This window comes from Cyrtonyx montezumae, unplaced genomic scaffold (genome assembly GCF_038088225.1).
Source record: "Cyrtonyx montezumae isolate F1298 unplaced genomic scaffold, pur_monq_1.0 scaffold_16, whole genome shotgun sequence".
Taxonomy (NCBI): Eukaryota; Metazoa; Chordata; class Aves; order Galliformes; family Odontophoridae; genus Cyrtonyx; species Cyrtonyx montezumae.
In genome coordinates this window covers 6746144-6770960 of record NW_027071892.1, presented here as the reverse complement: position 1 = coordinate 6770960, position 24817 = coordinate 6746144, and the positions used below count along the sequence as shown (strand labels likewise).

Below are 24817 nucleotides of genomic sequence, written 5' to 3'. Positions count from 1 at the left end.
TCAGCAGTCTTAACAGAAGAAAAATTGCACTGATCTTGATTAAACATAAGACATATCTACATTTTCCTTCCACAACTAGATCAGTAAACTGGATAACAGTCTACACCAAGGGTGCTTGAAAACCTCAATTTAGGGGCAAAGTAATGAAGTTATGTGCAGAGCTGTGAAATGAAACTGTTCTGTAGCTACAAGGGCAATCTTTTGTTACCAATGCAACAGGTATCAAGGACATTCACAGGTTCTCACACTAAGCAGATCCAATCCAAAGCATTGTGCATACTTGAGAGAAGAGTTTTTAACTGTAAGTGGCAAATTTTTTCATGCAGAATAGAAAAATGACTAGTAAGAAGTGTGAGTGAGAGGCTCTGAAAGGTATCCCAGCCTGCAACTTGAGGCATGGTATCAGCAGACGTGAAAGACCCTAGCAGAGAAGCCACCGTGTCCAACTCGCCTGATGTGGAGTTGCAGTCACTCCATTCTGTCAACAGAGATAATATGGCACAAGGAGGTGGTTTTACAAGCTCACTGGAAGTGCAGATGTAGGAATACAACCTCTTCACATAGACAGAATCCTCTGCTTAAGGGGTGTTATTACACTGTACTAAAAATAGATTTAAATTTTGAAAATATTTGAATATTCAAACCAACAATGAAGAGCATAACAGCATCCCTGTACTGAACGTGAAATGCTACCCCCTCCCCCTCACACACATCCCAAAAATGCCTGACTAGCCCACTCTTGTTGCATCCCTTAACTCCTCAAGGGTAAGAGAGACTTTCTCATTAGCAACCTCAGGTAGGATTTCACATCTCCAAAGCACAATTTACATTACAGAAAGCCCAAGAACTTTGTGCAATTTTTCCAGTTTAGGTAAAATTCAGTGCTATCTACATTCAGCTAGACCATCAATTAATTTATAAGAGCACACATCTACAGCACGCAGTGAAGTAGCAAAATACAGAGGTTTATTGACAAGTGCATGATTCATCGTTTGATTTCAAATCTTCTTCTGTGGCAGAGAAAGGTTCTTATCAAGTTCACCTGATGAACTGAGGACATGGTTTAGATACCAAACAAACAAAACAAAAAAAGCATGAAAACAGTTTAATCAATTTAGAGGCCCAGCTTGAAGTTTGTTTAGAAGACAGGCACTGTAGCAAATGCTCTAAAAGATGACAAATTTAAGCTCAGTATTAGAGATAATGTCAATTGTACCAGATCCTTCAATGCAGAAAGCAGCTTCCGGTTGAGTTGTTTTTGTTGGTTTTTTTGTGTTTTTTTTTAATCTAGTAACCTCTTAGAATCTTGTCAAGTGTGGAACAAGGTACTGAAACAGAAGCGTCTGAAACTCAGACAGAGGCAAGGCAGCACAGACTTGAGAAAAGCTGCTATGAAATACAAGTTTGGAAGTAATATAAATGCAATGTAAGGTTTAAGTTAGAATCCTTGTGTTGTTCTCCAAGGGGACCAAACAATTAAGAGCCCCAAATCTATCTGAAAGACACCAAGGCTTTGGAATTCCTACTTCCCATGGCTATTTAGATCCCTAGCACTGCCCCATATATTTCACTTTCACAGTCTGAAAAGGCACCTAAGTCTTCACACAGTCATCCACCACTTCTGACAAACTAAACAGAGCAGTCTATAAACAGAGCAGACTAATAAGCACCATAATCAGAGTGTTTTCTAGCACCTGACCCAAAAACAGTTCCCTCTAAACAGCAGCAGTTTTCAGGGAACCTGGGCTAGAACAGCAAGGAATACATGCAGATAAGGCCACTTGTTCTTTGGCGTACCTGAACAACTCCTGTTTTGATATGTCAAATTTAAAAAATCACTACTAAATACACTGAACTGCCTAAGCACCTAATGTTGACATTCAAATACAAAAGCTCTGAATATGTTCAGAAAGCCCATTCAGAGAATCAACGATGGAAGCTACCCTCCCCACATATTACTGTTCAAAAAATGCACATCTTCCAAACATGATTTAAAATAGCCACCATAATCAAAAAGGTTGTATTGCAAAAGTCTTTGCTTCTCCAACTAGGATAGTCTACATTACGGCTCAAAACAACTACAATCATGGTCTGGGAAGAATTCAAATAGCTTCTCTTCCTTAGGAACAAAAATCTGAAGGAGTAAAAGGCAAATGCAAGGCTGATTGAAGACGAGAATTCTCTAACAGAGTCAGCACAGCCAAAAGAAAAAATGCACTGTGGTGAAGACAGTATAACAGTCCTGGTTTCTGCAGCATACAAAAGTAAAAAATCATTGAAGAAACAAAGGCATTTCCATACAGGGTGGGTTAGCAAAGCCAGCTGGCTAGGCATTTCAGCATATTTTCTATAGTAACTGTAGACCATATGTTGTTTCTGTTCAAAGAGTACTACTAAACTACTGCTTGCACTCACATCTTTTCCATAAAGCATGCAAGCACTCAACCATTATACTTCCATTTAAAGTCTTCTAGAAGCACCTATATGAAACAGTACACTGGACTGGTGTTATCATTTATCTACAGCTAGTCAGCAGATTACTGAAGGCAGAAGAAAGGCCTGAATAGTCTAGGGAGGGGAAAAAAATAAATCAAGATATCTATTAACATATGGTGATTTATGAGAATGTAAAAGCATGTTCTGTCCTCGTACCACCAATCACATGCTGTGAAGCAAGAAAGGAGAGAAAGAGAACCAAAGATTTTTAAAGACACTCAAGAACAAGGCAGCGCTGGTTGTTCAGTGGAACTATTTACATTTAAAGTGACTGCAAGTCAACTTGCACTGTGAAGCTGTCTCCCACTGCCTAGAAAAAAGCATAGCCTACCTGCTTTGCTTCAGAATATTCCAGATGTGACCTCCAGGTCCCTACCCACTCACAATGTTTTACACGTTGACTGTACAGAAAAGTCTAGCTCCACCAGAGTCCTGAGCCACTCGCTAGCCTGATGAACTCACCACAAAGCAGCACTGCTCTTTCAGAAAGTTACACTAATGTTTCCCTCCACCACCCACCTAGGCAGTCCAATAATCCTGCCTTCCACAGGGCATCCCTTTCCCCCCCCTCAGCCCTCCCTCCCCAAATTATCAGGTTTCTTTTCCACACACTTTAGCACAACCCTCATCCATCAGCCTAAGGATCTATCCACAAACAATACCCTGACAACTGACCTCACAACCACAGACCAGAGTTTCTGTGCAGACTCCATTAGTGAAAGTGAACAGATGACCCTAATAGAATGCAATGCTAGATTTTCCACCTGGGGGATTAAGAACTTTGTTGTGTGAACGTGGCCTCGGCCCTAATCTGGGCTCATGATCATCTATCTTGGGTTCTGGCTCCTTGCATCTCTCCTCTTTGCCCAAATCTTTTTTCTCTCCACCATCTTCCAGCTGTGGTTTGTTATTTTCTGCAGCTGAAAAAAAAAAAAAAAAAGGATCAGACCAGATTGCACGCTGTAGTGAATGAAGCACTTTTTGTACATATCATCCTGAGTAGGCAAAATTCTTCCCAATGTCTCCCATCCACAGCACACTAAGGACACAGCTTATACCTATTCATTTTTCCTGAAGGAAACAGATACCAGGAAAGAATTCCACTTTCGTGGTAGTTTTCTTCCTTAAGCAGACTGTCTAGGAAAGATACACAGGCTAAGCAACATACCTTCAGAACTATCTTGTCACTTTCAAGCAATTAAGAGATGCAACACACCAAGCAATCCTTTCATATCAAGCTCGAAAACCACGCACTCCTCATTCCTTAACTATAATTAGCAGAGCAATAGCACATTTCATTAGTCAGCTGTTTCTTGTTTACAGCCAGAGGATGCCTACATTACACACTTGAAGGAGATGGCGAGGGAGAAAGAAAGAAAGAAAGAAAGAAAGAAAGCATCTAATAGGGTGCTTTATAAATACACTGAGGTGTCTATCTATTCTATCAATATAGCACCAAGCAAAGTAAATATGCACACAATATACACACTATTGAGACTTATGTATGTGGTGTTCTCCTCAATCAGAGGAAGAAGATGATCTCCCTGAAATCTTATGACTCAGTTTCTGATTGAGAAGGAAAACCTCTCCATTATTTTATGCTAACCACTGGCCTTAGACTTATATTTTTAAGAGGAAGCACAAGAAACTATTGCTCAGGTCATATATTCTCAAAAATAGCAGTTTCTCTTGCTGACCTTCTGGCTTCTTTGGTGTTTCATCTTCCTTCAAGACGATGTGATCCTGCAATGGAACCAAAAACAATCTTAGTATACCACTGTTCTCAAACACTAACCCTGTCACAGAATCTTCAGATTTTGTTTTGTTTCTGACCAAAGTTCATTTGTTTATCATGGTAAGAACCGACAGCCACAGATAGTGTGCACAGCCCTTCATCCCCTTCACCTCTAGGTAATCCCAAAAGCACTACTAGGAGTAAACTCTCAAAGTTAACTTCTACATTATGTTCAGGTGCTTATCTCAGACAATTCACTGAAACAAGTGAAAACATTACATTAGCTCTTTAGATGCTTAAAATCTAATAGACAGCTCAGCCCAAAGGCTGAGGATTACCATGCTTGACAAATACCTAATACCACTTCAGGGAAGTCAAGTCTTAATCTAGAACAGCTAGAACATAAGCAGCCCTGCAGCACTCACACTGATAACAGGCAGCTCCTGTTCTAGGAAGGCACCAACAGTGACCAAAACGAGACAGTAATTAACAAAGCCTTTTGAGACTACTTTCCCAGTAACATTAATTGATCATCAGAAATACACAACAGTACTGTAGAAAAGTTTCCCCACCCACAAAGAACGCATTTGCTACAATCACTGCAAGTTGCAATCTCCTTCCCATCCTCTTCCTGTAATAGCAATGCTTTAGCTAAATTCATAGGAGTTTCCAAAGGTTTGTCCTCCAGTTAGACAGGAATTCACTAAATTTACAATGTTATATTAAAATCAAAAAAATAAAAAATAAAGCTATTGAGAGGAGTCATAGAGTAATCCCATGAAGGGGTACAGAGAACAAAAAGCACTTTCCTACTCTGGCAGCACTACTCCCAACAAAACCTATATTCCACAGTCTTTCTTTTCGCCCTCCCTTTCTTATGACCAATCCCTCCCAAATAAACTAGAGATAGTGCATTAAAAGTCAGGTAAAAGCCCACAGCCAGCACCTTCATGTTTAAGGGGGAAAACAGCAAGAACTAAATTGGTGCAATCTTTCCTTCCTATGGTTCCAAGACAAATGAGACCACTAATACATTTCCACAGTAAGGAGTATCAGCTGCACCTCATGGTACCTGACACAGCAAAACCATTGGCAAATATAGCAATCACTGCTTCAAGACTTAAGAGTAAAGCAACTGCTGTAAACCCAAACACAGGGCATCTGAACACAGAAGCTGAATATAATTTGCAATGTTTCTTATTTTTCTTTTCCAAAACCAGACATGGTTGCAACCACAAGCCTCTCCAACTGTTCCATATTCCAGCTTTAAGACTGACAAATAATTACTGATATAGCAAGGTACTCGTTTGTTCTGACATCACAGAATCACACTCTTGGCTACGTGCCACAAAAACTCCAGCCATACCTCTCCTAAACCATATGATTCAGAAGCACTATTTTTTATCACAAACTGCAAGCATGCTGAGAACCAACACACCACAGATAAACTGTTAAAAGAAATTTCAGGACTAGCTGTCTAATCTGAAGTTACCCCATGCATCACTTAGGTTTGTTACCTTAAGAACAACAGGCATTGCCATATGGCTCACAAGACTCTCACTGAGCTACTAGCTTCTTGGTTCAAGTGAGAGACAGATCAATACCTTAGGCTTGTTTGGGTGTGCTCGCACAACGTTGGCAGACACTGGAGACCCAAAGATATCACTTGTCTTCCCACCAGGTGGATTCAAACGTGGACGAGGCTGAGCAGTACCAGAATCCTCAAAAATACCACTTTCTTTTCCACCTGCAAAACAGTTTTTTTTTTTCAGATGACTTAATTTTACCTACCTATCTAAAAATATATATATTAAAAAATTCAAAGACTTCTGGAACCTTACTAGCCAGAGACTTACTTTCTCTTCCCTGAAGATATTGGTTGAAATCCTTTATTATAAGAATTCAATAGAGGATCTCAGATTCACAGCTGTACTCACTGCAGCTAGCTGATGACAGAGCTCTAGAACAGAAGCAGTTTCCTTTCATCACCTCCTAGGCCTCAACTCAGAAAGGATTCGACTTGATGTGCTAAAAAGCCTATGAACATATAAGTCACTCAAATATTCATATATTCATGCATGTGAATAGCTTCAGCGCTCAGGTCCACTCATGCTGTAAAAACATGACATAAGATGCCAGTGTTCCATAGCAGCAGCACAAACCCAGCTCTGCTCCACAATTCAGAGCCCATCCATGCTGCAGGACGTGGCTGCCCTTACCTGGAGGGTTTGTTCTTTTTGGAAGATTTTGCGGTTCTTCAGATGCCCCAAAGATATTGGATGCCATTCGGTGTGGCTTGTTGGAAGAAGAAACTTCTGCACTTCCAAAGAGATTACTAGAACCTCCTCCAGGGGGCTTCAGTACCCTGCAGCACAGAAGGAAGGGAGAGGTGAACATCTGTTTGAAAACATTTGATGCCCCCTCCACATTCTCCCTTATATGCTACGATTACCTATTCTGATTCACACTTACTTCAGATAAATCCAAGTCCACGAAATATCAACTTTTCAGAACATATCCTAATAAAATACTCTCAAGCTTCACATAAGCATTGACAACTTCCTTGTCAGTCAACTTGACCTTGGCTGTTACCTGAAATGGTCCCAACGGTTGCATCAGAACAAACTGCTGTGCTGCCTGTGGTCTGCCAGACATTACATGGGATTAAGACACAAACCAGAGTCAGAAATCTTCTCTTGAAAATAAGCCATTAATTACAGCATGTGATCTTCTGCTGAACTCCATACACTGACTTTGCATCAGACACAGTTCAAACAAATTTTTACAAGTAAAATTTAGACAAAGTCAGACATCTCCTAACTACTAAAAATGTGCTCATTTAAACCATCAGTTGTGATACTATGTGCTGCAGAGTTTAGAACAGAAAGGAAAATGCAAGAACATTAATTTTCAGCTGTTGATGCAAAACCATTAAGACCAAAGTTCTGCCTAACAGCTGTATCGAACATTAAAAATTAAAAACTGATCAAATAAAAATTGAAGCTTATATTAGAAACTGATTAACTTACTGAAAATCTAGTGAAAGTCATACTTGCCATTAAATAAACCTACAGTAATTCAATGTCCTGCCCAACACTTTGGTTCTGTTCTTTTTCAGAATACCTGGGAGTAGTGAAGTGGAAACAACTGAGAATCCACAGAAAAAGCACAGCAAAGTAATGCATCAAAACCCACCTTCACAGTTGCATCTACTTATCAGTTACCTGCAATCTTAGCAGCTGAGCAAAAACAGCAGCTCAACTACACCTCTTCTAATCCAAATACCTGAGCTGGAGCCTAATGAACTTTTCCTTTTATACAAAGAGAACAGTTATAAATTGCAGGATCTTTAACACCTCCCCTCTAGATGAACAGAATTCTAATGTTAGTGAATTAATAACTCAATACACCACAGGACTCCACTGGTCTGCAGCAGGGGCCAGCCAGTCCAGGTCAGACATCCATCAGCTATAAGAGGGGATTCCTCTCAACCAAGACCGTTCATTAAGATTTAATCCCACAAAGTCTGAACTATTAGGCTGCCCCATCAGGAAATGATAACCCCATCACGATGCAGAAATCACATCAAAGAAGGAAGGGGACAAAAGTTCCTCTTTTTGTTTTGGGAGTGGTTTATGAAATCAGAAGCAACCTCAGGAGGATATGGTCTTTACTAGCCAATTCCAGCACTTCAGCCCTTAGCATGGCTAGTTTTCATGAACCTCTTGAGTTTGAGGAAGCAACTAAAAGCTGCGCAGGCAGAACCTGAGCAGAAGGCCGATTAGTGTTCAACACACTACAGATCCAGCTATGCTAAAGGCTTTCCGTAAGTTCCAGAAGATCTAAAATCACTATTAAAGCATACATCACGTGGGTAAGTTACACGTTTCCATCATTCACAATGGTCTAGAAACGGTAAGAGGCACTTTATATACTTAAATTTGGCAGACGAAATGGAGAACTATGGGAACAACAAAAAATGAGAGCAGTTTGGGAGGGGGCTCTTGTAAAAGCAGTAAGGCTGCTGGTACACCCACAGAATTAAATACTTTCTGACTTTCAACTACTTTAGCTATTTTTATGCATTTACTCTTATCTGAGCTCTACACATACTTATCTAAGCATACTGCTACAGAGGCTGAAAAGAAGAGAGAAGGAGTTTACACAGATGGAAATTCTTATAACCAGAGATTCACTCCATTTCACCACGCTGATTTCTTAAGCACAAGCCTCCAGCACCAGGAAAAACCAACAAAACTACTTTTCATTTCTGCAACTGTATTTAAGATCCGTTGCAAAAAAGATCTTGAGAAATCCTTCAGATTAAACTCTTGATTACTGAACTAGCCGAGCCAATTAAACACAACAATAAATCCAACAACAATTGTTACTCTTATGCTGCCCTCCCATTTTCAGACCAACGTATAACACAAAAAACCACTGCTGCAGTGAATAAGTGCCCCTGGTTGACTGGAGTCCATCAGTGTATCTCAAGCAGCCAATACAAACCTACCCTGTATGTTCAAAATGCTCTACTAATTGCTTTGTTCTCTACTGGCAGGCTTGAAGAATTTTAATCAGGTTTTGTGGGCTTTTTTTCTACACTCAAAGACTGAATTTGAATGTTCTTTCCCAATTAAGCCTTTCAGCCAAGTTATGGAAGGAGCACCAAGACTTATTCATTACTTCAAGACACTGGCTACCTACCTGTGAGTTTATACAAATTACACAGCTACTGCTACGTACAACTGGAAGGAGTACACTGAAGCCTTACTGCTTCTCAGACAGTTCTGTTAGAGCAGATAAAAGAGAAGAGCTGCATTCCACACCAGAGACCACCACTATGCCAGTGAGAAGGCAGATGCCAAGGTGTGGAATAACTAGCTCTGAAGCAAGGACCAGAAAGCTACTGGTCAGCTTTTGCTGGTGGGTCACTGCAGGCTCCTTGCTCACTGAATGTCTCACTTATAAACAAACAGCAAGCTTTCGAGGAGTTATGCTATTGACTTGAGAGCTCTGCAGCATGCTGCAACGATGCTGATGGGGAGGAGGGCAGTATGTGTATCACATTGTTGTATGTGCAAGGCCATCAGTTAGGACAACATTCAGCATTTTTGGCACAGCGGTTTGGGAGCTGGTCACACATCAGATGAGGGCCACAAAAATGATAAAAGGGATGAAAAGCGATCCAAGGGATCAGACAGCTCCTCCCCTACGGGACAGGCAGAGAGCTGGGACTGCACAGCCTGGAGAAAAGAAGTTTGCAGGGAGACCTGAGAGCAGTCTGTCAGTATCAAAATTGGGGCTATATGAAAAAAAAAAAAAGGGACAGACGATTTAGCAGGGACTGGTGTGACAGGACAAGGGGAAATGATTTCAAACTAAGAGAGGGAAGATTTAGATTGGATATAAGGAAGAAGTTTGTTACAATTAGGGTGGTGAGGCACCAGCACAGGCTGCCCAGAGAGGTGGCGCGTGCCGCCCCATCCCTAGAAACACCTCAGGTCAGGCTGGGTGGGCTCTAACCACTGATACAGCTGCAGGTGCCCCTGTTCATGCAGGGGAGTTGGACTAGACAGCTTTGAGGGTCTCTTCCAACTCTTGATGATTCTGTGCACTGATGATATGTGAAAGCAAAGCACTTGTACAACAAACTGCACCAGCAGAGTGACAAAATCTGCTCTATTTTGTCTTCAGAGCCACAGCAGCTCTCAAACATTCAGCAGCTGGTTTTATTTCAGAGCAGCAAAACTTTAACAACAAAGCTCAGAGTTTAATCAAAATATAGTTAAGCAGGTAACACGTCCCAGCAGGCAGCTGGTTGTCGGCTATCCCCGTGCACTGGGACAACCATTTCAGCGCAGGCTCCCAGTTAAAACGTCGTCAGCACCACTCACTCGCAGCGGTGTTTGCTCATAACCTCACCGCAAAGGCTTTCCTGAATCACCGCCTTTCTCCGCCACGGAGCTCTGCGCTTCCACCGCCGTCGGTGGCGGCTGCAGAGATTCCTGACCTGGAAGCAGCCACGCAGCGAGAACCACGGCAGGGTTTGCATCACCCACAAACAAAGCTCTTGTTCGGGACCCGGAGCCCCCACCGAGCGGCTAAACGCGGTTCGCAACCCGCCCCGAGAACGGCGGTTTCTCAGAGGCGGAGCTGAGGGGGCACAGCCCCCGAGAAACCCCTGCGGACACAGCCGGCCCGGGGCCCACCTCAGCTCCGCGCCCTCAGCGCGCACCCCCCGTCCCGCAGCCGCGGCGCGTTCCGGCCCCGCGAGGGAACAATAAACCCACACCCACTTTCCTCGGCGCGGCGCCGGAGCCCGGAGAGCCCCGGAGGCGCAAACCAAGAGCGAGCGGCTCCGCGGGGCCCGGCCCTCCTCCCACAGCGGGACCCCCACGGCCTCCGCCCCTCAGCGCCACACCCCGGGCAGAGCCCCTACCCCCGCCCCGAGCGTCTCCAACCCGCGCCGAGCCCCAAACGACGACTGCCGAGGAGCCCGCACCGCCCCCAGCAGTCCCCGGCCGCCCCACCTGGAGCTGGGCTTGGCGGGCTCGGTCTCGGGGCCCTGGAACATGGTGCGAGAGCGCGAGCCGCGCAGCGCTCCTCCACGGCCGCCTGAGGAGCAGGTAGCGCCCCCCACCCGCCCCGCCTCGCGGTTGGCCCGCGCAGCCGCCCATCACAGCCTGCAGCCTATCGAAAGCGGCCCGCCCCGCTCGGGGTCCCGCCCACCCGAAGGGCCTCGCTGCGGGAGGGAAGCTTTGAAAGCGGCCGGAGCCGGCGCCCGGCCCGGCCCGGCTCCCATTGGCAGCTCCGCGCGTCCGTCAGGAACCACGGGGTGAAGAGGAAGGGCGGAGCGAGAGGAGGAGGAGGTTTAAAGGGGCGGTGGGGCCCGGGCGCTGCGGTTCCGTGTTAGAAGCGTGGGATTGCTCGGGTTGGAAGAAGAGCTTCCAGATGATGGAGTCCAACCGCAACCAAAGCATTCCGCCCGACCTCTGACAGCCCACCGCCGCATCACGGCCCCGAGCACCACCACATCCAGGCGGTTTTCAAACACATTTGGGGATGGTGACTCAACCAGCTCCCTGGGGAGCCAGTTGCAGTGCTTAATGACCCTTTCTGTAATGTTTCCCGTGATCTCCAACCTAAACCTCCCCTGGCACAACTTGAGGCCATTTCCCCAGGGATGAGGTTTCATAACCCGTCAGTGCTGCGCCATTGGAACCGTTGCACTGCTATTGGCAGAACCGTGGCTTGAAGCTGCTGCAGCTCAGTTTTGTCCTTGCTTTGTTAATGGTTTCTGGAACATCTGTTTTTACGTACTCAGTTTTGCTCACTGAGGGCAGAGTTCAGGTCACTGTGAAGAGCTGAAGATTTCTGTTAGCTGTGAGCAGAGTTCCCATCACAGGGCCCAGCACACAGTGGGAGCTGAATACTCATCTGAGAGGGAGAGGAAGCAAGGGACGAGCATCGTGCTTCTGAAGATGTGCTTCATTTCTTGTCACAAGACTATCCTTGCACTCGCTAAGTGAAAAGGAGTCAGAAATGGGTACAGTAGCATAGGATAATTAAAGCTGAAAGCAACTGCAGGAGTCCTCCAGTCCGCCCGGTTGCTGGAAGCAGGGTAAGCCACCAGCAGCCTCCCAGCTTTACTCAGTGGCCTCGAAGATCTCTGAAGACACTGCACAGCTCTGGTTCCTTCCAGAGGTGTCTATATAAATGCAACAGCACAACACCTCCATATCCAAACTCTTGCTTATCTGTAGTTACTGAAGATCTGCTGGGGTGCACATGTTTGGGTGGGAGAAGAATCAAAATAAGATTTCTCCTTCCCCCACCTTCCTCCTTGTTACTGGTGACCAGTGTCCAACACAGGAGAGTCAAGACAGCAAATCCTCTGGTGTGACTTATTTCTGACTTCAACAATTAGAGAACACCACTGGGGATGGAAGCTGGAAGGTACTAAAACAACACTCTCAATCATGAAAATCCAGGAAATCCTGGGATGGCAGATATTAATGGCAATTATTCACATTGTAAATAGAGGTTAAATGGAAAATCTGACAGGCCATGAACTGCAATGAATACACTGGACATGAGTTAGACCAAGTATTAGTATGTATTTATGCACAAGAATAAAAACAGCTTTACAAGTTGAATTGGAAATTTAAACAGAGGAAGTTTAACAGCTTTTGTATATTATATTAAATAACCAAAACACCTTTTTCCAAAATTGGTAAAGAATAAATAATATAATTTACAATATGGTACAAAAAAATAATCAGTAAGGACAAGCATTCTGCTTTATACATACACTATATAGGTATATTTATAATCTATAAAACAAATTCACATCTCAAACAAGCCAGAAACCTTAAATGATATGGCTTAACTATTATTAAAAGAAACAGCATTAAATTTTGCTGCCAGATCCATAAGCTCTAAAGCAGTTATCATGTTTCAGTAATTAATGATAACTTAGCGCTGTAGTGCTTGCCAAGGTTTCACTTAGTTAACATTTACAAATTGTTTTGAAATTAAGAGATTCAAAGGTTTGAAAAAGTTCTGGTTTTTTTTGTTTTTTTTTCCTTTAAAAAAAGTGCAGTACTTTCCTTATAAATGCATCCAAAGTCTGAGAGTAAAACCAAAATGCAACTTAATCTCTGCTCTGGAATCAATGAGTCAGTAAATGAGATGTTTTGTAAGTTTACATTTGATCCATGTTATTTAATTCAATTTAGAAATATGAACAGGGATGTCAAGGAAAGGCTTTAACAATGCCATACTAAAAACAATTAGTATTCCTATGCTTAGTAGGTTTAGTGATAAAGGATAAAATGGATTGTGTGGCTAATCAGGATGCAATACCCGGAAGAAAAAGCAGTGTCAGCACCCACAGGCAGCTCTGATTCTTAGGGTGTAGTACTGCTTTGCACCCAGTCTGTTTTGGCAACAAATACTGGGCTTTCTACCCCTCACCTTGCTGAGCTACTCAGAGCTTCTGCATTGTACATACAGTCATTAAACCAGCATGGAGCAAGCCTATCAGAGGTTTACAAACAGAACTAGTAAAAAAAATACAGCCTTAGAGCAATTAATACTAGAACTGGAGGTTCTTAGTGTCCATTTGTCCTCTTCAACTGACCCCAGTGTAGCAGGCAGCTGTTAAGCTAGCAGTTATGTTTCATTCAAACAACCCTACCCAAATGTCAGTGTAGCATGCTTCAGTGTTTGCTTAAGATAAGCCGACATTGTTAGGAACATGAATCCTCTTACTTCAGTCAGGGAAGCTGCAAAAATTAAATCTGAAACAAAAGTTTTGGGTTTTAACAATACGTGTGTGCATGCACATATACACATAAATACACACACACGTATACACACATCCACCCACCAGTTCTCCCCTTAGCAGTCTTAGGCACAAATTGATGATGGTTGGTACATAAAGCCCATCCACAGAGAATACAGAACTGAGTCAGAAATGTGTTTAAGTGACTTTTCACATAAGGTTAACAAGCTCTGCATTAATTCAAAATTAGCACAATGATCTAAGTTACTTTCAAGTTTTTCCCTGATAAAACTTTATTGTCCTGAAAGGACTGTTATTAAAATGGTGTTTGCAAAGCACTGCACTTCTGAATTCTGAAGCCAAATGTGGAAGGCAGGAGTCTTAGGAGCATCCAGTCTCAAAAGGCAGGAGCATGCTAAGAGATTCTGATGAAAGAAAGGATGCCAAACTGTTTTGTAATCAGAACTTTAAAGAGGCTGATGCTAAACACATTTATAACCATAAAAGTGTTGGTGCTGAACTGACTTCTGTCATTTCCACTTGTTATTACTTGGTGGTCCAAGTCTATTTGCAAGGGTCCAGCATGCTGAAAATGTTCTGATCTCATAGAGTCATTAAAAATAGCCGTTATGCTGACATTCATTCTTACACCTCTATAGCAACTGAATGGGCTGAGAAGGGACAGCTGAACAGCTCTGTGCATCAGATGGCAGAACTTCTTCACAAACCTTGATGAAATCCTCTGCCATATGGTGCAGCAACACTGGCACTTGTTCTAGGCAATCTAAGAGTCAAAATTAGCATGGCATCCACCGAATTAGCAGCATGGGTTGAGAAAATGAAATGTCTGTCAAGCTACCTAAATACATTAGAGACCACCAAGCTGGTCTTTCACAATTTTGAAGTTTCAGATTTTTTATTGTTACAGTGCTTGCTTAGAATACATCACATCTCCTCCTGCATGTCCTGTAATCCAGAGTCCCCAGCTACATGAGGAGCCCTCTGCTTTTGTCCTGCAAGGCTGAAGGGGTTTTGGAGGTACAGCATGTACAATAACCAGCACTAGTAATAAATGAAGCCAAAGCCAAACGGAGACACTGGTAAGACTAAGTCAAAATACAGCTCAATTTTTAGCAAAACTTAAGATGATCTGGAGGGGAGTGACTCTTGAGATTAATGGATATTCTCTCCATACAAGGATGAATGCTCAGAATCGTATAATCCTCAGCACTCATTCTTCTGATATCATTTCAGATTTCAACTTCCAGGTTTACATACTTTCCTGATGATTGCATCACCATTCTCAAACAACACTCTGTAAGGATAATGAAAGAGAAATAACAGAAGAACTTAACATCCCACGTGACACATGGCCAGCACAGAAAGTTAGCTCACAGGTATGAAATTCTCAGTTTTTCTAGTCATAACCACCTTCCTGCTACTAAAACAAGCCTGACTCCGTGCTGGGAATAACTGATGATGATACTAAGGCTGCTTTTTACACAGGTGCATAGTTCCTGTGCCAGGGATTGTAGCTACCTTATACATGGGGTCTTGGAATGCCACACAAATCTCATGAGTTTTTGATTGACGTTAAGTAAGGTTGCTGTGGGCCAGACAAAAGGTGCATCAGAAAACTCATTACATTTTCCCTAAATGGTAAGAGCATAAGGCAAACCACGTAGCAGTAAACCAAAATCTACGTAAGCAAGGTAAAGTGACTGGGAAAATGGCAAATGCAATCAGTGCATCGTGAGCAGGGTTACAAGCAGAAAGTCTCAGTCAAATGCCTTTTAAAAGCATCTAAAGGCAGGCAGAATTCCATCCACCGAGTATAGTGCAAGTTGGGAAAATGAACCCCTGACAAATGCCTAAGATGGGGAAGTTTTGTTTATTTTGTAATAATATAAAGTTGAGGTTTATATAGTACTGTCCTGCTGGGTAATTTCAAAGCGACTTAAAACAGCCAAGAGACAGCCTCTCACTGGAGAAGCAGACAAGTGCTTAACAAAGGGGCACAGTAAGGTATTCTCTCTCAAAACCAGTAGGAAAGGAAATAGGAAAAGTCTCCTGAGTTATAAAGGTAGAACAGAAGTAAAAAACAACTGTAAAGAAAGCAATCTTAGATTCCTTTCCACCAGCTGGAATAAGGATCTTGGTCTTTCAGATACTGAAAACACTATCATTAAATGCATAGGGGCCTGGCAGAGGGAGTTCCAGATCCATTAGTGTCTGGGAGCGACAAAAAAGAAAAATGATGCCCTGAGGTACTACAGAGCACCTGGAATTCATAGAACAAGGAGAAAAAGGGATTAAGCTAGGACTTGAGACCTTTTCTCTTCATGACGCAAGACAGATTTCAACAACTTGAGCATTAAAATACTTTTTATCTATAGATTACATTAATTTTTCCTATTTCCTCTCCTAGGAAAATTCTCAGGACTAGTTTTTGTTGTTGTTGTTTGTTTGGGTTTTGTTTTGTTTTAGAAAGATAGCAATATATACAGGTTTCCAGCACAGCCAAAACTAATGACAAAGTTTTCATAGTGGTAAGCTCTTCTGCAGCGTTTCCTGACATGAAAAGCAACTGTTCCTCAAGGAAAGTGGAAAAGCACTCTCCAACTCCTGGGGTGAAGTGTGCAACATGGTGAGAAATCTCAAAGGTGAAGAACGTGAGTGCAGTCAGAAGGATGACAGTGACATGTGAAGGTGTTTAAAACTAGAGTAATCTCTTCAAGGGATCCATGCAATCTGGGAGTAGGGTAAAGCAAAGCTCCCCTACAAAACAAGAAAGCAGGTGTGTGCCCCTGCTGGAATGGTCAAAGAAAGGAAGATAGCCAAAGAAACATAAAGGTCTATAAAAATGATGCATCACAGAGTTGCAGCATCTTGAAGAGAGTGCAACAAATTTCAGTTTGACTGAATTCAGAAAAAGGGTGCCAACTAGGACACATCAAGTCAGAAAACAGTTTCCATACCTACCCACACCCTTTGTACTCCACAACTTCAGTGTGGAATCCAAATCATGGCATTCTGAGTACCATGCAAAAACAATTCATGTAGGGGAGCTTCTGGCAATACCCTTTCCTGCTCGAGCTTCTTGCCTTGGCCATTCCGAAGTACAAGTCCAGGACTGTCTTATCAACCTGCCATCTTACATCACTGATGCAGGGGACACACCATTTTCTGTAACATCATTCCGTATTTTGTTGTTCCCAGTATATTGCACATTCCAGGACCTGCAAATAGTTCTTCAGACCTTTGAAGACAATGTTTCTTTTTCAGAAAGAAGTGCACCAAGACAGGGACAACTAAGCTTCTGCCATCTGCCCTTGCCATGTTCCAGAACTGAAAGCTCCGCTCCAACTTAAGCTGAACAGTCTCTACACCAGCCTGCTGTTTTCATACACTCACTGGGAGAGATCTCCAATAGGGGGGCCACCACCTCCTCCATCAAACAGAATTTCCCTGCGGGTTGGCTCAGGTATAGATAGCTCCTGGGCAAGATCATTAAAACGAGATATGTAATCAATGCTGTTTTCATTCATCATGCAAGCCAACTGGGAATCCACCACCTATAAGAGATATGGAAGAAGAGCTACATGTCAGTGGAAATTTCACAGAATTGGTTAAGTTACAGGGGAGGTCCTGTCATCACCCTGTCCAACCCCCCTGCTCAAGCCAGGTCAACAAGAACAGGTTGCCCAGGGTCATATCCAGTCAGACTCCAAATATCTCCATAGACAGAGACTCAATTTCCTCTCCAAGCAACCTGTTCAGTTTCTGATGACTCACATAGCAAACAAGTTAATTCTTTTGTTCATATGGTCTCTTATGTGTTCCAGTTTTTGCCCACTGCCTCTTGTCCTTCCTTCCCAGCCCCTCCTCACATGAAAGATGCTCTTCATCTCACTTTGTCTGAGTCCGAGAACAGCTCTTACTTGTGACTAAATGTAGTCCTCTCAAAAAAAAAAAAGTCTGAACAGGCCTTACCTGCACATCCCTATCTCAGCATGAAGAAACACTAGTAAAGGTGCTGTACAAAAGCTGTATATATATTGCACCTTATACAATACCTGCAATTTTTTGTAAATAGAACTCGATTCTGCAGGACATTTCATAATAGGTCCTGCAGAATCTCGTCATTAAAGCTATTCTAAATGACACTTGATTTCTCTAAAAACTCCTATACAAACCTGCATCTGCCACAACAGCAACAAAACACTGCAGCAGGTCTGACGTGTCTAAAAATTACAGCTTAACCCATTTTCCTCTGAAGGCAATTTTGTGAGATCAAGGGCTGCAGTTGTCACCTCAAAACCACAAAGAGATTATCATACATGCCTTTAATTAACACAGCCACGTGCATGTACTACTCTACAGATTCTTGGTTTGCAGAATCTTTTGTATTTACACCAGAAAATGGAGCTGAGCATATACTCTGAAGCTCAAAGAAACACTGCACCAACGTTAGATTTCTGCAGCTTCCAGTTACTAAGTTTATATAGAATTTCTTTGTCCAAATCCCATGTAGGAATGACATTTTCCTTCCCTTGGGACAAGCACTCATGAAATTACAATGAAAATTACACTGAATCAGTGATTGTAAATCATAGGTTAATTAAGACTGGAAAGGACCTGAAGAAATGTCTAGTTCAACACACTGCTCAAAGTAGGGTCACCTAGGAGGACAGATCACCTTATTTGGGGTTTTACTCCTGTTAGTCTTGAACAGTTCTCAAGACAGAGATTGCACAACCTCTCTGAGTGACTTGCTCCATTGTCTGACCATCCTCAAGCTTTCCTTTGCAGGTTCTGTAGTCAGAACCTCTCACAATTCAGCTTTTGCCTACTCTTTATACTATGCACAACTCTGTGAAGACCCTGGCTGCACTTTCTTGATGACCGCTTTCCAGAAGTACTGGAAGGCAGCTATTGAGTCTGTCCCACCCTGAAGCCTTCTGCAGGCTGAACAAGCCTAGTACTATTAGCCTATTCTCACAGGAGAATTTCTACCCACTGATGCCCTTGGTGGCTCTCTGCTTAACTTGACCCAGCTTATTTATGTATTTTCCTGCATTGGAATGTCAGTATTCCAGGCATGGACTCATAGCTGTTGAGTAGAGTGGGACTGTCACCATTTTTCTTTGATCCTATGCTCCTGGTAAGGCAGCCCAGGACACTGTCTTTCTTGCCACAGCACATCATGCCTCACAGTCAGCTTGCTATGTACAGAAATGCCCACATACTTCAAAGAAGAGCTGTCTCTCAGTCTCTGGCCCTTGTTGCTGTTACAGACAATTTCTTCCTGAGGATAAGGTATCTGTCCAAACAGAATTCCACAAGGTTCCTGGCAGTCCACTCCTCCAGTCTTTCTCAGTCCCTCTGAAGGTAAGCTCTGTCCCTGGGCATGTCAAAGTCTTAGTAACAGCTGGTCTTCACTCCTCAAAACAAATATAATTCTACCAACAGAGAGAATAACTATATTTTTGGTAACTTGGCATTAGCCATTTCATGCTTTTTCCTTCTGGGCCTATTTATTTTTTCTATCAGTCCTCCAACTGTAAGATAAGTGCATCAATATTTAATCCTTCTCTAATCTTTTGTCTTTTCAACTCCTGTTCTATAAAGTAGGACACACAAAATAGAACAGTTAATGGGATGATTAAAACTCCCTCTCTGTCAAAACAAGGCTATATCCAAAGAGACAAATATGTACTCCTCCAGCAAGAAGCGCCTACACCAAAGTTATCCAAAGTAGTTTCACACAACAGCTCTCATACACTGAAATCATTTTGCATCGTTCACTTAAGACTATAAACTCATTTTGTTAAGCTACAGTGCAGAAATTAAAGCATTTTAGCCTTAAGTACCTCAGGAAGATATGATGGACAAAATGCAATAACACTGTACTAAACAAGGAAGAAAAAACCAGCTGAAAGCAACACGATTACATACCTCTGCTACGTCTGCCAGAGACCGTGATACAAAAGAGTCCCGTGAGTTCCCATCCAGAAGGCTAGGTCCCAGTAAGGAGGTGCCACTGGCAGTCCCAACAGGAGTTGGCAACATCTTTCGTCCCTTTTCAGGGGATATGAAACTTGCTATAAAGAACAGGCATATCAGTAAGACATTGCACTGAAAACTTTGCCCTCGCAGTGGCAAACGAGACAAGGAAATTGCAAATGAAGGATGACTGTTTCTTCTATCTCCTATAAATTATAGGCTGCCAATACAAACACCATCAGCAAAGTGCAGGCTCATTAAATTTAACTAAAAAAAAAAAACAAACAAAAAACAAAAACAAAAAACAAAAAGCCACACCCAGAGCAAGCAAACAAACAAAAAAGCTTCCCCAGCAAATTAACTCAATGATGTAATCTCTGAAGCTAGGCTCACCAAGCACAGTGTAAAGCCTGTTTTCCAGCAGCAGAGCCAAGGGCATCTTTTCACTTTGGCCAAACACCCAAAATGTCTCAACCTAACTGATGAGTCAGGCTCCAAGCAGACTCCAAAGAAGTACCAACAAATGATTCACCCAAAGGTACAAGCTTCAATTTATGCCCCAATTTAGCAACAGGTTTGTTTTAAGAATAGATTTGTAAAGAGAAAGAAAATGCATTCAAGGCAAAAAGAAAATAAATAGTAAGTGTCCTACTTAAATGTTTTCCAAAGGTTCACTTCTAATAAGCAGTGTTTTTTTCTGTTTTTTTTTTTTTGTTTTTTTGGCACATGCACATTTCCTTATCTACCAACACTTACAAAATAAGCTGCTGAGAGACGAGTCCGTGGAGTCATTGGGGTACCACTGAGGATCGTGGCTGGGAGAGGCAATCCAGTTCTGTTGAGGACTACTGGATGGGGACGGAAGACTTTTGGAGCTGTCACTGCCATTCAGCTTTGCAGGAGAGAGAGAAACACCTTCACCTGTAAGCCAATGTCAGGGATCACTGGTTCAGTCAATGTAGTAAAGTCAAAGGACACCACACCAATTTACATTAAAAAAAACCCCACACCTACATACATTAGAAAAGACAAGTCAGCCACGCAACATATTTCCAACACGTATCTTTGAAAAGTTCAAAAACAGTTTCCCAAAAAATTTCTGCTGACATACAAGATGACAAGGATTTTTTTATTATTATTATTTTAACATGAATAGGAAAACCTCAGCTAATTGCAGACTTACTGTATTGACCAGAGCTTATAGCTATTTCAATGATAGAATCACTGATTTGAGTGGCAGGTTCTCCTTGAGAAAGTACATCTTCAGGTGGTCCAGGCAGAGAAATATCCAGGAGAGCTGAAACATTGGGAGGAGAGAGCCGGGTACTGGAAGCCTCTAATGAAGGAAGTGGAGGAGTGGACAAACCATTTTGGAGGGGAGTCTTGGACAGCTCTGACAAAGAAAGGACTGACGTGCCCTGTTGTAAGAAACAGTTCATTGCTCATGAATTTATGGAAGTCCTAGATATATCTCCAAAAATAAACAAACAAAAAAACCAGCAATTCTAAATAATAGGTTAAAATTACTGAGTTTAAAAAAAAAAAAAAAAACAACCAAAAGACTAATAATCTAACAGAATAAATTCCAGTATTTCTCTTTATGATCAAAAATACCTCAAAATATTCTTCTCACTTAGCTAAAGAAGATTGTTTCCATATTTTGGACATTCACTAATAAGTACAACTCACATTCTTTGTATAAAAAAATATCAGTAAGCAAAAACAAGTATTTCTCAGCCCATAACCTGCCAAGTCATCAGAAAAATACTGGTCTGTAACATTCCAAAGAACATTTAACACAGCCTACAGAACAGAAATAAGCATCGAACCAAAGTAATAAAATTAACATTGCTTTCTAGAACCTACAAGACAGTTCTTAAGAATTAAGTATTACATTTGCCTTTGTATAGGCAAAAAACCCTCTAGATGCTTAACAATTATGAATATTTTAAAAGTCTAACTCTCATCGCCTTACAACCAGGCTTGACAAAACTAAATCTTTTGTAAGTATTTGCAAGTATTCCTCCTTAGCAAAGGACTGCCAACTGCTGAAATCTTTTTCTGTGGTGTCTAAAATACACATGTAGCTTATTACTGAGCAATCATAAACAAGTAAGACTTGTATATCCTTCAGAAATTAGAGCCTGTCAGATTTGTTTTGCATTTTTAGAGAACAGCCTCCAATTAAATTTAAACATTGTTTCTGCATTTCTTTACATTTCTTCAGATGCTAGATTTTCATTTCTACAAAACAGTTATGATGGTATACAACTGAGAACAAGGGTAGCTAGCTAGTTAAGACCAGTAGGGTTTTTAAAACATTACCCATTTCATACAGCTGCTCTTTCAACACATACTCTACCTGAAAACCATCAGGAACTGCCTCCTGCTCATGACGTGTTGGTAGGCTGATGAATGGAACTCGACACCCTGGGCCTGATCCCTAAAAGGAACAGCAGGAATAATGTTAAGTCACGTTTTCATATAAGATGGTGGAAATATGGCTAGGGAGATGAGAGAAGTGTGTATCACCATTTATACACGTCCTTTCTATATACTCTGCCTTTCAAAATGGTCCATCAACTCTCTGAGAAAACATCAAAGACTAACATGTATCAAGGGTCTCAGCAAAGGAGACCAGCAATGAAAAATCAGCTTCCATTCCAAATGCATCACAGAAGTCCATGTTTTGTCCACAGATTCCCTTCTGAGACACTGTCTCTTGAAATGCTACTGTTCCTTTTTAAGCCCAGATTTTTGGATGGACAACTTGCAGTCTCACAGTTGAAAGCTACTCTATGGCACGGAAATAAGTTCTGCACAGTAGTGATGCTTCATTTCCTGAATACATGCCATGCAGCACAGCCTAGGTTTACCATGGTAAGTCATGTCTAATAGCAAGCTACAAGAGAAAGCTCGTTGGAGATTCATCATCACTACGGCTTTCCTCACAATGGAAGAGCAAACTCAAGACACTGACCTCCACAGTGGTGATGGAGCTCCCATTCTGATGTGCAGCTGCTGACTCCTGCCCTGTTACTACAGTGGACATTCTGTCTGGTGACAGCGGAGATACACCTGACAAACCATCTGCATCCAGGACAGGCACAGGGCTACCAGGGATAATACCAGCACTTTTAGCTGCCAAGTCAATAGCACCTTTGGTGAAATGAGGAAAAAAAAACAACACAGCAAAAAGACATTACAGGTCTCTCCTTCACAAAATTACCCTGTTGTGACTCATCTAAATATATATATATATAAACTATATATATAAAATATATATTTGATAAAAAATAAAATAAAATATATGTATCTGTTTTTATTTGATTATCTGTATCAGCTGTTCCTTCATGAAGGATAACATTCGAACACTTGCAATTTTTCTGCCCTGCTCCAACATGTTACCTGGGATATCAAAACAGATTAGTTCCCCCCCCCTCTCCGTTTTCTCTTTTTCCTGAAATTGTATAGTTGGTTATGCAATTCCTAGAAATTTCCTATGGTTTAGCAGAAGAGGTATAAAAACAGTCTTATTTTGTCACCTTGCCTCCAGCAGCAATTTAGCCTCAAAATGTAAACTTAGGTTACTGCATGAACAACATTACCCAGACCTTTTAAAATCCACATAAACATTTGACTGTCTTCTCATCACAGAGAATTCTCTAAGCCTCTAAGAGGAACTCACTTTGCTATGTCACCAAGCACTCTAATTACAGGACCATCTTATTTTGTTGCAAGACAGTAGTTGCTTGAGCTACCTTTGCTTTTTCTTTTTTTGCAGAACTCTTTAATGCCATGTTAGTAGATATCTGAGAGGAAGTCATAGTGTATGTCACCACCACTTTTTTTTTAAAAGTGGTCTTAAAAAAAATAAACAAACAACCTATCACCCAAGTCCTCAACTTGGTTTAGCAATTCTAAATCCTTTTCAAGCCTGCAGGTCAGACACAGCAAAAAAAAAAAAGCCAGCCTGGACTGTCCCTTTCTCCAGCCACAGTGTCTGATATGTATGTAAAATACCATTTACAAAAGTTCTCTCTAACTTCAAAAGGCACTAACCATTTTTACCCAGGAAAAAGAAACCAGCAATGTAACACCACACAGATCACAACAGACCATAATTTTCACTGCTTAACAAACAACTTACTGGACAGATGGTTGGTGGCCTGTGTTGGAAGAACTTTGGGCACAATGGGACGAGAAACAGCAGCTTTAGTCAGCGAGGACTGGATTGGCCGAAATGAACCTCTCCCTACAGTGAAGGATTAAATACCAATCAAGCAAATTAAATCTAACATCTTTAAAGCAGAGCACAACACAATTCATTGGAAGAAAAAAATAAACTAATTCCAAGCAGCAGCTAGCTTACACAAATGCAAATAGCAGGGACAATGAAACAGACTTAAACAGTAACACAAGCTAACCAGCACCTTATTATAGAAATGCAACAGCAAGTGTTGCTGTGTAACTGAAGCTGCCTGCATCATTTGAATGAGGATAACCTTTAACCTCTAATGCTGATTTTGAGATTGAAGCTGAGATGCAATATCACCTGTATTACCAGCGTACTCAAGAGTAGCATATCAGCAAGAAGGGAGAAGTGTGAAGTATACTGTTCACACTGCATGAAATTTAAACAGCATCTCAGGTACTAAGAGAAGTTCATTATAAGACTTAGACCAATGATTACACCCTATAGAACAAAAATTACCTTAGTAATTTATTCCAAATTTTCATCTCCTTGTAAAAAAAAATATACTGCTTACTCTCCCCTAATTTCACTGTTAGGAAAAGGAGAAAATTGTTTTCTTCAGTCACAATCATGACTTGCTTAACAGTGATCCAGGAGAACAACTGCATGTTCTTGTGGGAATTGATTCAACGCATTGATTGATAAATAACTATGGCTTTGAAAATATATTTTCATCTTTTAAGAAGTTATTCCTTTATGCAGTGCAATGAGACCTCATGGCAGCAACGGAGTGACAGAGATACCTGGAACTCACCTGTAATAGACGAGTTGGATAGGATAGAAAAGGAACACACATGCTGGGACGGATTTCCAGATGGTCTGGGCAGCAGTGTTCTCTGTGTGATAGAAACAACAATAAATCAGAACACATTTTATTACAAGTTGAGTATAAACTGGTCTTGTAAGGTACAGAAGTTCATGATACCTTCTAAAGTATAAATGTTTACATACAGATATGAATTGTGTGTCCTCTATAAGCTATGATAAGAGAAAATCTCCACATGGAAAGTTCTCAGACAAATGTGAATTAGAACTG

General features: G+C 41.7%; 3 protein-coding genes across 5 annotated transcripts in view; 1 reads left to right on the top strand and 2 right to left on the bottom strand.

Moving 5' to 3' along the window:
- CYTH3 (cytohesin 3) overlaps window positions 1-24817 on the top strand; it is a 425983-nt gene that overhangs the window by 166207 nt on the left and 234959 nt on the right. The window lies entirely within an intron of this gene.
- On the bottom strand, window positions 2877-10859 carry JPT2 (Jupiter microtubule associated homolog 2). Its single transcript, XM_065732508.1, has 5 exons — window positions 10765-10859; window positions 6451-6596; window positions 5836-5978; window positions 4194-4239; window positions 2877-3416 (listed from the first exon to the last, which is right to left on the bottom strand). Exons 1-5 carry the CDS (start codon window positions 10806-10808, stop codon window positions 3232-3234), a joined length of 564 nt encoding a protein of 187 aa, XP_065588580.1. The 5' UTR covers window positions 10809-10859; the 3' UTR covers window positions 2877-3231.
- Window positions 14387-24817, bottom strand: part of CRAMP1 (cramped chromatin regulator homolog 1) — a 41302-nt gene continuing 30871 nt past the window's right edge. For 2 of the 3 annotated variants that reach the window (XM_065732536.1, XM_065732535.1), the window contains exons 14-21: window positions 24536-24617; window positions 23677-23781; window positions 22507-22685; window positions 21889-21969; window positions 20710-20944; window positions 20283-20447; window positions 19479-19624; window positions 14387-17095 (exon numbers count right to left, since the gene is read on the bottom strand). In XM_065732536.1, the coding sequence (XP_065588608.1) occupies window positions 16931-17095; window positions 19479-19624; window positions 20283-20447; window positions 20710-20944; window positions 21889-21969; window positions 22507-22685; window positions 23677-23781; window positions 24536-24617 (1158 nt within the window). In that variant the 3' untranslated portion in view covers window positions 14387-16930. The remainder of the gene's footprint in view (window positions 17096-19478; window positions 19625-20282; window positions 20448-20709; window positions 20945-21888; window positions 21970-22506; window positions 22686-23676; window positions 23782-24535; window positions 24618-24817) is intronic. The other variant, XR_010621967.1, reaches the window with a different exon arrangement.

Excerpts from the sequence above, each read along its gene's own strand:
- JPT2 (XM_065732508.1), bottom strand. The coding sequence starts at position 10,808 with ATGTTCCAGGGCCCCGAGACCGAGCCCGCCAAGCCCAGCTCCAG. Across the intron at positions 6,597-10,764 it reads CCCGCCAAGCCCAGCTCCAG|GGTACTGAAGCCCCCTGGAG; the intron begins GTGGGGCGGCCG and ends TCTGTGCTGCAG. Across the intron at positions 5,979-6,450 it reads AAAAAGAACAAACCCTCCAG|GTGGAAAAGAAAGTGGTATT; the intron begins GTAAGGGCAGCC and ends ACTGTTTTGCAG.